Source organism: Oculina patagonica, chromosome 4 (assembly GCF_052425735.1).
Source record: "Oculina patagonica isolate OP01 chromosome 4, crgOcupat, whole genome shotgun sequence".
Taxonomy (NCBI): domain Eukaryota; kingdom Metazoa; phylum Cnidaria; class Anthozoa; order Scleractinia; family Oculinidae; genus Oculina; species Oculina patagonica.
This window is the reverse complement of record NC_135761.1, coordinates 20,638,873-20,652,152: the sequence shown is the minus strand read 5'-3', so window position 1 is coordinate 20,652,152 and position 13,280 is coordinate 20,638,873. Positions and strand designations below refer to the sequence as shown.

Below are 13,280 nucleotides of genomic sequence, written 5' to 3'. Positions count from 1 at the left end.
TTTAAGGACTGTCATTAAGTATACCGAGGGGGGGGGGGGGATTGTCAAAGAGCGGTGCAATTGGAAAAAGTGGAGACCCACCTCTTCCTTCTAGCTCAAAACACCCACCAGGGGTTGGAAATTTCATGATCCAATTCGGGGATCCACCCCTTTCTACAAAAAATAGTTACCGGTAAATTATAAGGAAAAAGTCTGTTTGATTGTCTGTAATGGATTAGAGGTTTTTAAATTGATATCAGCTTTTAAAGTGCGATCCCAATCATGCGCCACCATAATTGTCCCTAAAGGCCCGGTATATGTGAATTAGCTTAGCGGAGACTGAATCTCCGCTAAGCTAATTAAGATTGGTAACACATGAAGGTAGTTAGCACGTTGAACTACCGCAACGTACAGTGAAGTGTCATTCATAAACGTCGCGGCTTCTCTGTAGAGAGAGAGAAAAAAAAGATATTAACTGAAGTACGGGGTTGCCTAACAAGAAAACAGCAAACATCGAGGCAAGTAAGACAGAATAATCATTTAGCGCGAGGTTAATATTCTGCCCACAGATAACATTAAACAAGAGCTCAGTAAAGAACTCACCACCTAAGTAAGACAGAATAATTTAGCGCGAGGTTAATATTCTGCCCACAGATAACAAGAGCTCAGTAACTTAAGAACTCACCATCAAAGAAAAAAAAAAGAAAAGGGAAGAAAAAAAGAAAAAAGGGAAAAAAAAAAAGAGAGCTAAGTAAGACAGAATAATTTAGCGCGAGGTTAATATTCTGCCCACAGATAACAAGAGCTCAGTAACTTAAGAACTCACCACCTAAGTAAGGCAGAAAAAAATTAGCGCGAGGTCAGTAAAGCGAAATAAGTCAGCGCGCGATTAGCAAGTTGATTATTATAGCAGTGCTTGACATAAGCGATCATTGTGAAACTGAAAACCCAAGTTAAATTTTATATTCCACAAATAAAAAAAAAATAAAACTTACCATTGTGCGGTGTTTGTCTTGCTTCTTGTATGAACGGCGGGCCACGATGTATGCCAATTGCGTTACCTTATTATTTCCCGCCAGAATAAATTAACCCGGTAACAGTAATCATTTAGACGAAAATGCCGAATCTCTTTTCGTTTTAATATAGGCGAAACCCTTGCAAAATCTTACAGGACTTTCCTGTTTCGCATTCATCCACACGAGTTTTGAAGTGTAGCGAGGAACATGTAGCAAAAAATGAAATAAAAAACATGTCTTAAATTGGTAACAATGCTACTCAATTCATGTCGTGAAGACTAGCTACAACAATAGACTCCTTGAAAGCCCCGATCTTCACACATTCAACTTGTTTCCGGGCATTCTCGTCCCCGAGGCCGCGTCCTTCTGGTCGCACCCGGGATATCCCGGGTGCTGACCAGAGGATCGCGGCCTCTGGGGACGAGATGGTTTCCGGGTGCAGAATATTACTGTTGGTCTCGCTCTTACCGATATCATTTTCGTCGCCTCGCTTTTACTCTTTTACATTTATAACTTACCAAAGTCGACTCATACTTGCGGCTGTCCGTCGGATATCCAATGTCGTATAGCTGATACAAAAACACCAAAACGCCGCCTCAAACTTGACCGTGTTGCCAAGAAAACTTATGAAACAGGACTGAATCATTTAAGGTCGCAAACAATACCGATATCGACAGTCTAGCAAGGAATATTATTAAAGAAGATACACCAGCACGTTTCGAAACCGCAAAAGCAGAAACTGCGTGACACAAGAAACATCACGTACACATAGCTGGGACCGGTTTCATTTCACATTTCCTGGCATGCGGTGACAAGTTATGTACAAGATTAAAAAGACCTCCTGGACAGAATTTTTTTAGGGCTAAGTTTGTCATTAGTTTCTTACACATCTTCTTTCTTTTTTATAACACACCAAAGCAGGATGAATTTCTCAATCACTTCGTATAATAGCTTTGTGTTTTTCAAATATATTTCTGTCAGTGAAAAGTCCGTGGGAAAACTTAGACATAAACATATGCAAAAACTATACGTAATAGAAATTCATAAATAATTACTGCAGAAATCCTATTTGACCGGAATTGACAACATAAACTAAGACCACTGTATATATACCGTACCATTCATTTTTGCAATCTGTTTGAGAAATCAGTTAACTAGTAAGCAATCTACGCAGGCAAGAGAGTCTAGAGAGAGACGAGCTAAAGGAATGTTATGATCACAATCCATTTACGGGGGGTGTGGGGGCATGCTCCCTCAGAAAATTTTAAAATTTCTAGGCCGGGAAATGCTATTTTCAGCGTTCTCCACCATATATTTCGTCGAAAAATAGATCTCATCAAGTGTTAAATGATGGCAGGTATTTTCAGGTATTAATAGGACCTTTCCTTCTGCACGAATTTTTTTCTTTGCCTTCCCCTTTGTACGATTTTTTTTTTCTTGCCATTTTGGCTTGCATGAATTTTTTTTTGGTTACCCCCCCCCCATCACTTTTCTAATGGTCTGTCCCTTAGGTCGTTTGATATAAGTGAATCTCTTTCTGAGGTTTTAGACAGGGACAATATTATCATTCTATTAATTTAGAAAGAAAACACTTCATTTCACATTAAAAACTCACTAAATTCTTTATTTTTGATCGGGTTTTAGGCTATAGTTTGAAAATGAAATTTAGGAAAACATTTCAAATCATGCGTGTTTTAGACATAAAGATTTACAAACTTCAGTTTCACGACAGCAAAAAGAAGAAACAACCCTCCTCCATTTCAGAGGCACACACAGTTAAATACTATAGAAGCTGCTTTACAGTATTGGTGTGTTGAGTTGCTAGAGTTCGTTATGGGTACCCGACAATTATAAGGAATCTTTAACACTGAATGTCCGTAAAGTTGCTGTAAAAATAATTCGTATCAGAGTTACAAACTTCTGAACTGATAAGTAATTGTTCAACCCAAACCAATTATGTTATTTTTTAAGGGAAATCAATTATGGTGCAATCAAAAATAAGTATTTTTTTGGTTATCTTGTTCATGACCTACGGACCTAGGATCGAAATCCACTAATCGGCAGTACAATCGATAGACAGTGTAATTTATTCGCCATATATATCCTGACCTCTGACCTGAGATCGAAATCCACCAATCACAAATGAATGGCTGCTGAATGGCCAATCAACAACCGAGGATTTCGATCCTATGAATAATTAATAAGAACAAATATTTGTATAAATACACGATGTTCAGTGAAACGGTCTATTCTCGGAGCACATTTTTCATACAGCTATTGTAGCCATGGTAAAAAAATCCAAAAAGAAAACTGGCAAGAAAAGTCACCGCCGCGGCGTCGTTAACCGGCCGCAAGAGCAATCCTGTCCCAAAATAATTATCACACCTGTTAGCATAGAAGTCAACTACGCGATGATCCGCATGTTGCTTTCTGGAGTGGGAAACGGAGTCAGGAGGTTGATAAATGGCGCGTTTATAACGGCGAAAAGGCTTTTCTGTTCCTCGTTGCGGAAAAACGGAAAAACCGCTTCTCCGCTTCCTATTTAGAGCAGTTGCTGTCAGTCTGGTTGAAGCATATATCAATCAGCCCAGATTAAAATTTATATGGTATGTATATATTTTAAAATCGTTAATAAGTCCTTTTATATGGATCACTCGAACGAACGAGAACGAGAAGGATGGATGAATGGAAGCACTGAAGAGCCTGAAGACTGAGGAGCAAGATGAATGGAAGCAAGACCTAAGAACGAGCAAGATGAACTTGAAGCCGGAGAGCAAAGAAGAGAGGAAGAGGAGAGGAGGATAAAGAAATAAAAGAAAAATCATATTTTTAATAAACATAACTGATTTTGGCACATGTTGCGAGTCTGATATGAGTTTTTATTAAAAACATATAAGTCCATCAAAATAAATATGACTTATATTTCTTCAGTGAATTCAATAATTATGGTTCCCTAAAATGTTTCATGCAAGGGTTTCCCTTGTCCAAATACCCCTGTGAGGCCCTTTATACTGTGAGGCTCTCAACTTATTTACATCAAAAGCTGAATAAAACACTGAGTTCTGGCTGATTCTTACTTAACTCAGTAGCCAATACATTCAGCGACATTTTACTAGTTTAGAAATTTAGACATTTTATTACATTTTATTAGCTTGGAAATGATAGTTTACTAACCCTGTTCTTCAACAGCGAGTCTGGTGTCTCTTTCATAAGGTTAGTAAATCACACATTGCGTTTGACATTTATTCCAATGGCTTATACTTTTGACTTGTATTAGAAAAATACGTTTTTGTACATATGTGTATATTAAGTAGAGTGCGTTTACAGTTTAAAAAAATGATTTGTCTTGAAAATGCAGCTTAACTAGTAACCATTGATTTTCTTTGAAAGTTTTTGAATTTATTTTATTAATCAGTTGGTTACATCATTTCTGTTTTCACGAGAAAATAATGGATCTAAATCGTTTGGCTCCAGCATGGTCTTGACATTAGCCTCAGGCGTATTGTATCTAGAATTTTCAGCCTATTGTTTAAAGCATTTATTTGTCGTTTTATGCAGGACCGGCGACAAAGTTCTGAGATGTGCAACAGAGCTCGAAGAGAGGAGGTAAGGTGGGAAAAATTCTAAGGAATTAATGTAATCAGTGCTGTCGAAAGAACAAGCCAGATGACAAAGAAACAAAAACTTTATTTGCACTTAAAATCACCCACTCAGAAGAAACTCAGAGCATTCAAACAACAAAACCCTTCAATGAATTCCCCAAAGGCACCGAAGGGATAGAGTGTCGGAAATGGGAAATGTGATTACTTTGTTTCTGTAGTGTTCAACTATAGTTTTTGCAAGTGGATTTTCCACTTGCCACAGAAATAATCTCATGATGTGGCCCACACTCCGGTTAGAGTTCAGAATAATTTATTGCTATCTGTTATTTGATTCACAGGTCGGCAATCGTTAGAAGACTTGGGAGAAATGTGTCCATCTTAGGAATATCTTGGACGACCATCATCTGCGCCCTGCTTTCATCGCTTTGGATGTTAGTAGGTCGCTAAAAATAGGAGCCGCCACATCTACAAAAGTGTTGATCAACATGTGTTTTCTACTATTAAATAAAGATTGCGGGAAAAATGGGTTATACAATAAATACACTCATTTCGATTTGTCGATAAAATCCGAAACACGGTCAGTATTGAGCAGCAGTAAACAAAAGCTACTTTATCGACAGTGCTTTTCACCTAACACAATTCGCTTATAGGGGATGCAATTGGGGGACATTACCGTACCTACATTGTACACATCCCTTAAAGGCTGTAGCTGAATTTAGGGCCGTTGTGTTTTGGAATAAAATTAAGTTAAAATACTTTACATGTCTGCTTTTCTGTGTTTTTTCCAAACAATAATTGAACATGATTGCCCTCCCAAGAGTGAGGAACATGTTCCACAAAGTAAAATACAACAGTCTTTGCCATAGACAATGTCAAATATACACTTATTGCAATAAAGTTGTTTTAGAAAAAAGAAAAATATAAAAAAAAAATGCAAATAGGCATTAATCAGGTAAACAAACTACATTGATTTCTTGGCTGTGTAATTCACACACTAATTCTCAAAGCAGTCATCATCATCGTAAAAGGTTTTGACTTTTCCTTCTCATAGTACAAATCTGTGAATGATGCACACTGTTAATTGGGATAAAGCTAATAAATTCCATTTTATTTTATCCATTTTTCTTTTTTATTTAACAGCATTATTGCAATCAGGTGTTTATGTTATGGTTCAATTTTATCCTTGGTTAAAATTTTATTTTATAACCTTTTATTTATACCCAAAACAGGCCCAAAACAAAAGGAAAATACAATTTGAGCCAAGTATAAAATTTAAGCACAACATATGTACTCCACAAACGTTGCTTTGTGGAATAAGTACATCGAGAGAAGAGTTGCAGGGACATATGCTGCACCAGCATGCAGCAGGGGCAAAATCACAGTGTGTACACACGAAAATGTTGCAGCAACATGTCCCCTCACACGTGCTAATACTTTTCAAAGCACATGTCTGTCACTGCAACATGTCCCTACTACATTTCCATGTGACTGAGTGTGCATGTTGTGTTTTTCTCTCTGCTAAATGACGCTGCGATATGTCCCTTCATCATGCCCCTTCATGTGTAACATGGCATCTTCAGTGAGAGTGTTCATACCCGTTTCATATGGATGATCAAAGTCAGAAGAACTTTTAACTCAGTTAACTGTTTATGTCCTTCCAAGGTTGTTTCTGCCATATTGCCTTGGTGCAGATAGAATAAAACAGTGGTTTGTGTGGAAAAATCCTGAACCCCATATGAAATAGTTTCCATCAATTTTGTTTTTTTTTTTGCAATTTTATTGAATTGTTAACTTGAGATACAAGGCAAACATGTTTTACTGATCGAATCTGATGGTCATACATGTTGGTACCGTGCTGGAAAGTGTTCAGTCAAGTTTTTGCATTTTCCCAACCTTAACCTGCAAAACAGCTCGTGAACTTTTTACACTCAAGTATAGAAAACCTGAAAAGGCAACTATACATATACTACAGCATAACTACTTGCCCCAAATGATATAAGAAAAATGTGGCCTGTTCAAGTCTATAATTTACACAGCTATACATTTTACAGATTCGAATTGTATCACAATCACTTGACATTGGGTACTTTTTATTATTTTACACTGTTGGCAACCCCCAACAACACGAAGGAAAAAAACTTGAAAATGTCTGTACAAAACATCATTTGTTTTCTTTGAGCTCAAGATATGGATGTAAATCGGACCTAAAAAATGTGCTGATGCTCTTAGACAATACTGCAATACATGGGGAGAAAAATATTGACCATTTTTTTTTATATAAAGCTACATTAGTCATCAGATTGTTTTAATGCAATTAGCACTGCATTATTATCTAATTTTTACTTTTTGCTCTTTTTAGTTTTAGACTTTTTTACAGCCTTTGTCGCTTTGATGGCACTGTTTATGAATTCTAAGTCAGCAAGATTGTCTCTTTCATTTGAGTTTTTTCTTTGGTCTTTCTTAGTTTTGCTCTTTTTGTCTCCAGTGTGCTCTTTTCCCATTTGGTTTTCAAACGAAGCATCAACCAACTCTACATCATCAATGTCAGATTCCTGAACAAAAAGTAAATAAAAAAAACATATATATCAGCTACTGCCACATGTACCACAGATACATGTATTGTGCAACTCATGCCAGTCCAGTACACTTTTTTTGTTTTGTATTGTACCTTTCTGAATGCTGTTTTGTGACATGCATACTAGGGTCCCAGTTGGGTCCCAGTAAATACCTAAACTGTACATTATAAAATCTCCATCTGTTTAGTTTGGCTTCAAATGGAAAGCACATTGGCCCCAAGACTTGTTATGTTCCCTAGCCTGAGGCAGAACATTTTCCCCCCCCCGGGGGGGGGGGCGCGGGGGGGCCCCCCGGGGGGGGGGGGGGGGAAAAAAAAAAAAAGGACTCCAGAAAAACCCCCCAAACAAACCCGCGGCCCCCCCCCGTGGGAGAAAAAAGTTTTCCACTTCTTTCGTTCCTCAGCCAGAGGAAAACCACACTTATTATACTCTGCAACTGAAAAAGATAACCATGGTATCAAAATAATTTATTAAACACCGTTCCATTTGACATGATGCACTCTCAAAATCCAAGGTGGTGTTCCTAGGAATGGTTACCAAGGGTTATGCAGTTTTTTTGGCCTAGAGAAAGGGTGTTATAGAAATTACACATTTTTGTCCAGTTGAAAATGGGTTTTCAGTTGTGGGATATATCATGTAATTATTTTTTTTCACTCAGGGATACCTGTATATAAAAAAAACAATTAACTCAGTACTTACCTCTTCAGAATCAGCAGCATGTTTTCCACTTGCTGTGAATCCCAACGCAGCCATTTCAGGAGCAAGCTTTGTGAACTTGCCGTCTTCCTTCAGCTTGGCTTTCTTATTATGTTTTCCACTGTCTTCTCTTTCTTCCAAAATTTCATCTAGCATTTTTCTTTTCCTGGCGGCCTTCTGTTCCTTTTCATGCCAAGTCTTGTCCTTTCTTTTGAAATGCTCAACGCCACAATTTTTCAACACAATTCTGCCATAAAAGTTGCCATTTAGCTGTTGTTCGCTGACCGCCAGCTCCTGAGTAATGGCTTCCTTGTACTTGACTTCTGCTTGTCTCCAGCAAGTTTCCACAACATGGCTACCTTGTTTTTCACATGCAAGTTTTGAAAAGGTACCCTGAAAATAAGAAAGAGAGTTTTTTCAACCAAAAGGAATACAAGAAAGGGGTGTTTGTGATAGAAATTAGCACAATTCATCAATATATACATGTAAGTAAAGAAACAAGAGTTTCCTATTCTCCTATCCAATAAAAATATTATGAGCACTCAGAAAGATTGTGATTTTGTTAGAAAAAGGTTTACCTTCTTCTCAGTCATGGAGAATAAAGGATCTGCTACGAGTCTAAACATTTGTTGTATCTTAAAATTCCATTTTGTGCAAAACTGAGGGGATGCTCACAATTGTGGGTTTGAGCCCAGGCTGGGGTTCACTGCATTGTGTTCTCGGGCAAGACACTTTACTCCTCATTGTGCCTCTCTCCACCCAGGTGTATAAATAGGTACCGGTGAATATAATGCAAATGGATCACCCCTGCAATGGACTTACATCCCATCTAGGAAGGAGTAGAAATACAATGTACTCCTAAATGCTTCCTGCAATAGAAAATGGGAGCTCTGGCCTGATAGGCAATTCAACTAGGCTTGAATGCAGACTTTACCTTTACTACATTGTATGACATTTACAGTACCTTTAAATTGTCAATAAGCATGTGTTTCTTCTCTGATGGCACGGATCTGCTTTTCAAAAATGCTTCAATAGCATATGAGCCCATTGGGTCATTAGCAAGGGTCATTACTTCTTCCAGTGAAAGACTAAGCACACTCTTGACCAACTTGCTTGGGTCTTGAAAGTCAAACAATGTTTTCAGTAACAGCGCTCCATGGAAATTGATGGACTTAAGTTTGGCAGGGGCTGGAGATTCTTCCTAAAATAAAAAGATGAAAGCAACTGTTTTGTATAGGATCTATTTGTACTAATAATTTTCTCTTTGACTGTCAGATTAACGTTTTGACTTGTTTTACACAAACATGCATGACAGCACTTGGCAAAATGTGTTTCACTAGTCCACTAGCCTGTGTGGCTGGCATTTGAGGGGAGGGAGAGGGGAATGTCGAGCGAGAAGTGTGAAAAGAGTACTAAGTGCGATTAATGGGGAGGGGCATATTGTGCAGCTCCCTCTTCTTTGCACTTCGTGCTTAAACTACCCTTTGAATGCTGGCCATGTAGGTTACCCATCCACTGTACTTGTTGCAGGTCATAATATTATTGGTTTCAGGTTAAACCTGAACCAGAAGATAACACTTGGATTTTTCTTTTACATATACTCAAATTGTTATATGTCAAGATTATGAAAGTACTACATTGTATCTTTAGGTTTAAACACACTAACCTAGGTTGGAAACAAATTTAACCTGAAAACCTACAACATACAGTACTCACCACAGAGGTACTATTTTCCTCCCTATCTTTTTCCTTTTCATCTGATTTTGTTCCATAGAAGATTTCATATGTTGTTAATGAGGATATCAAAATGACAGCACTTGATTGCTCATCCTGTCCTTCACAGTGGAATGCTTGCAACAATGATTTTAACATCTTTTTCTGCTTTATTACAAAACGGACTGCAACCTCTGCCATTCGAACCACCACACCCATGTGCCCCAATGCAAGGAGATCTTCCAAATACGGTAGCAACTCAGCAATCATTTGCTTTGCCTAAAATATGTTACAAAAGATAGAAAATAAGAGAATTAAGGGAGAGGGAAAAAAAAAATTCAAGGGAATCGACCCATGGCCTCCCAGATACTGGTTGGGTATGTTGAATTTAATAAATGGAGTTTACATTTGTTTTGTAATACACTTATTTATTTGTCAAACAAAGTTACAAATTGCAACTTACAAGGAATGTTTAGAATTAGTGTTTAACAGTCTCAGTTGTTGTATCCATTGTCAGTAGCAGTTGACTAATTTTACTGGGTTGCTTTTACCGTGTTGAAATGCACACATTTCAGTGACAATGTTCTGTCAAGGAAAAGGCACATTGTCATTTACTACAGCAAATCGACAAATTGGCCAGCAAAAATCATACTAAGTGAGTCATCTCTACTTTCAATGATATTATTAGTGATTGTATGTCTTAGATCAGAAGAAAAAGGTTTTCCTGGGAGATAAGAGCGACCACTCTTGCTCATGGCCCACATTCTCACATGCTACAATGCACGGAACATTTTCATTCCTGCTTAGCAAGATTTGACATTTCGCCATGCAACACAATCAAATCATCTTTACAATGAACATGATAACTGAGCTTGTTTAACACTTAGCTTAATTAAATCCCCTGTAAACAGACATAGACACTTGATCATTTAAGGCCATAAACAATGAAAATGATTCAAAAAATGATTGTTGTTGCCAACCTGTGATTTGTCTGTAGTGCTAGCCATCAGATGTTGTACAATAAAGTTAGCAATAGGATGGCTGGATAACTGAACCAAGTGCTCCTTGAAGTAAGAGTCGAAAATCTCCTGCCAAAGCTCAGGTGTGACAACATGTAGAATTTTTTCTATCAGGTGGCTGCTGATCTCGTTGGAAAGAAGAACAGGAACTCTGTAGTTGCTGAAAATAATAATTTAACTACAAATTAATATCATATCAAACTTTTCTTGATTAAATTGACTTCCAGACATAAATATATCAACTAAGATTTATTTTTATTGTTATATCAAGATTTATTGTTAACATTATGCTTCCCACAATACCGTCGCTTGCATCTAAAAATATAAGCATGAACAAGTGACGCCGATACATGATCTTATTGGGTATTTAACGTGGCATGATTGGTCATCAAACGTTTGAAGTTTGGTGGGCCTTAATGGCAACTTTCATGCTGAAAGCTGTCAAAATTCAACACATGCCGGTTTTGAAATGGTACAAAATGGCCGAAAGATTGGATACAAAAGACTTCCTCTGAGAAATTGATTCTCATATGTGTCGATATGGATACGCCTTTCGAGAAAGTGGGTTCACTTCTAGTCTAACCATGAAATATTAGAGGGAGCAGGACTTTCAAAATTTTAAAAGTTCATGTTACCATCTGCCAAACTTCAAATGTTTGATGACCAATCATGACACATTTAAAACCCAATTTGATGATGTTTTAGCGTCACGTGTACATGCTTTGATGCAAGCCTATCTTCAGTAGTTAAAATCTTCAGTTCTCACACCTCTCTTGTTCATTTGCACCCTGATCACCATCACCCTCCTTTGATTCTCTTGGTCCTTTGATCCTTCCTTTCTTATTACTAAACATGTCAATTTTCGACATGACTGCCTTGCACAGCTTCATACACAAAGACTGATCCTTCTTGTGCAGAACCAACAGTAGCGTCTGTAGGAGAGGATTACTAACTGGATGAAGGACTAACTTTTGTAGCTCCATTTTCATTATGGCCTTTGTGTGTTGTTTGAGAACTGGTGGAAAACTCTCTGGAACTGCAACAGTCTCCATGGGTTTGATAGCATTTGTTCCAAAGGCATTTCCCACTGGATAACAAAAGAAAAACATATGACAAGATCAACATTAGCAGGTCTATAAAAGCACAGAAATTTGGGTTTTGGAGGGAAGGCTGAATGAAAAAGTTAAATTGTCCTTCCTTCCACCTGTCCATTCTTTTGTCCCTCCCTACACCCCCCTCCCTCTACCCATCCATCTCTTTCTCCATCCACATCCCTCTGTCTGTCTGTCTGTCTGTCTGTCTGTCTGTCTGTCTGTCTGTGTGTCTGTGTCTCTCTGTCTGTTCTTTTGTCCTCCTTCCATTCACCTCCACACAATCAAATTATGTTTGAGCACTTATTATTTTTTGTAAATGAACAAGATTTGCATGTACATCCATGAATATTTTCTTAGACCTACTTACCAGTAATCCCTTGTGTCACAAAACATGTGTTATGCCAAAACGTCTATTTTAGATCAAATTTCAAAAGGTTATTTAGAACCAGCAGTGGATCCAGAGAAAGGGTGGAGATTGAGGATCACCCCCTGTCCTCTACCCCCATCCCTTTCTAAGGGAATCATAGCATGTCCCTAGATCACCTAGGGTCTTGTATTTACACCTTACTTTCATAAAATCCTGTATCCACCTATGAGAACATCTGGGACATTCACAATGAGCTACAGTGGAATCCCGAACACATCACGTTGATGTTTTACGCCACCAGTTTGAACAACATAACATAACAACATAAGCAAAGAACTGAACTTTTCTATATGTCGTTATATCCATGTCATTGTGTCGCTAGTGTGAACCGGGACTGACAAGACAGATGTATCCAGAGGTGGTCAGGACATGTCGTTAAATTCTCTAGTCATATAATAATGAATACCTTGACTTAGCTTGATGAATTGCTTTTTCTCCTCTGATTGATTACTTCTTTCCCTACTTTGTCGGGAAGCTCGACTACGAACAACATTGTCTGCAACTTTCACACCACCCAGCACCTCAAATGCAGTTCTAACAACATGGCTTCCATAAATATGATTAACAAGTTCTGACAAGTTCTCTTTCAAGCAATCACACAGGCTCAAAAAGAGCTCCTCTGCACTTTTTAAGTCTTTAGCCTGCTGTTCAATTTCCCTGACTTTACTGCGTTCCGATCTTATCGCCTTTGGGATAACACAAATCAAAGATTGCAACACATGACTACCGAATTTGTCCATGGCGATTTTGTGGAAATGTTCTTCGATATTCTGCATTACTTTGCGGACCTGAGTGTCGCTTAAATAAACAATAAGCTTCTCCATAGTTCTGCTTACTATCATGTCACAGAACAGCTTTACCTCGTTGTTTTCCACTTGCGTAAACACGTTTTCAACGAAAAGCTTTCGACTTTCTTCATCATCAAAATCATCCTCGTTAATCACATCTTCTACCCTTTTGAAATAGCCAAAGGTTTGTTCATCAAGCGCAGATGCTACCTTAACCTGCTTCTTTGCCTTCTTGTCTTTCATCCTGATTTAAAAGCCCCCCAAAATGCACATAAAATTTGGTAAAATTATCAGAACTTTGCATTGAGATCGTCCGCCATATTGAAACCACGTGAAGGCTTAGCATCCTAGCCTTTTCATGGAGCTAGTA

General features: G+C 38.0%; 1 protein-coding gene and 1 long non-coding RNA gene across 2 annotated transcripts; one reads left to right on the top strand and one right to left on the bottom strand.

Moving 5' to 3' along the window:
- Positions 1-3,934: 3,934 nt before the first annotated feature.
- LOC144652456 (uncharacterized) lies at positions 3,935-5,108 on the top strand. Its single transcript, XR_013570541.1, has 2 exons — positions 3,935-4,601; positions 4,936-5,108. It is a non-coding gene; the product is annotated as an uncharacterized LOC144652456 (long non-coding RNA).
- Positions 5,109-5,982: 874 nt separating this feature from the next.
- On the bottom strand, positions 5,983-13,260 carry LOC144651677 (nucleolar protein 9-like). The gene is made up of 7 exons (XM_078511627.1): positions 12,529-13,260; positions 11,370-11,688; positions 10,563-10,761; positions 9,586-9,861; positions 8,834-9,070; positions 7,873-8,262; positions 5,983-7,149 (listed from the first exon to the last, which is right to left on the bottom strand). The coding sequence occupies exons 1-7, from the start codon at positions 13,151-13,153 to the stop codon at positions 6,937-6,939; spliced, it is 2,259 nt and encodes a 752-aa protein (XP_078367753.1). The 5' UTR covers positions 13,154-13,260; the 3' UTR covers positions 5,983-6,936.
- Positions 13,261-13,280: the final 20 nt, after the last annotated feature.

Coding starts and splice junctions, on each gene's coding strand:
- LOC144651677 (XM_078511627.1), bottom strand. CDS start 13,153: ATGAAAGACAAGAAGGCAAAGAAGCAGGTTAAGGTAGCATCTGCGCTT. Junction 9,071..9,585: donor AGGAAAATAGTACCTCTGTG/GTGAGTACTGTA, acceptor TTTTTATTTTAG/GAAGAATCTCCAGCCCCTGC. Junction 8,263..8,833: donor TGCTTATTGACAATTTAAAG/GTACTGTAAATG, acceptor TCTTATTTTCAG/GGTACCTTTTCAAAACTTGC.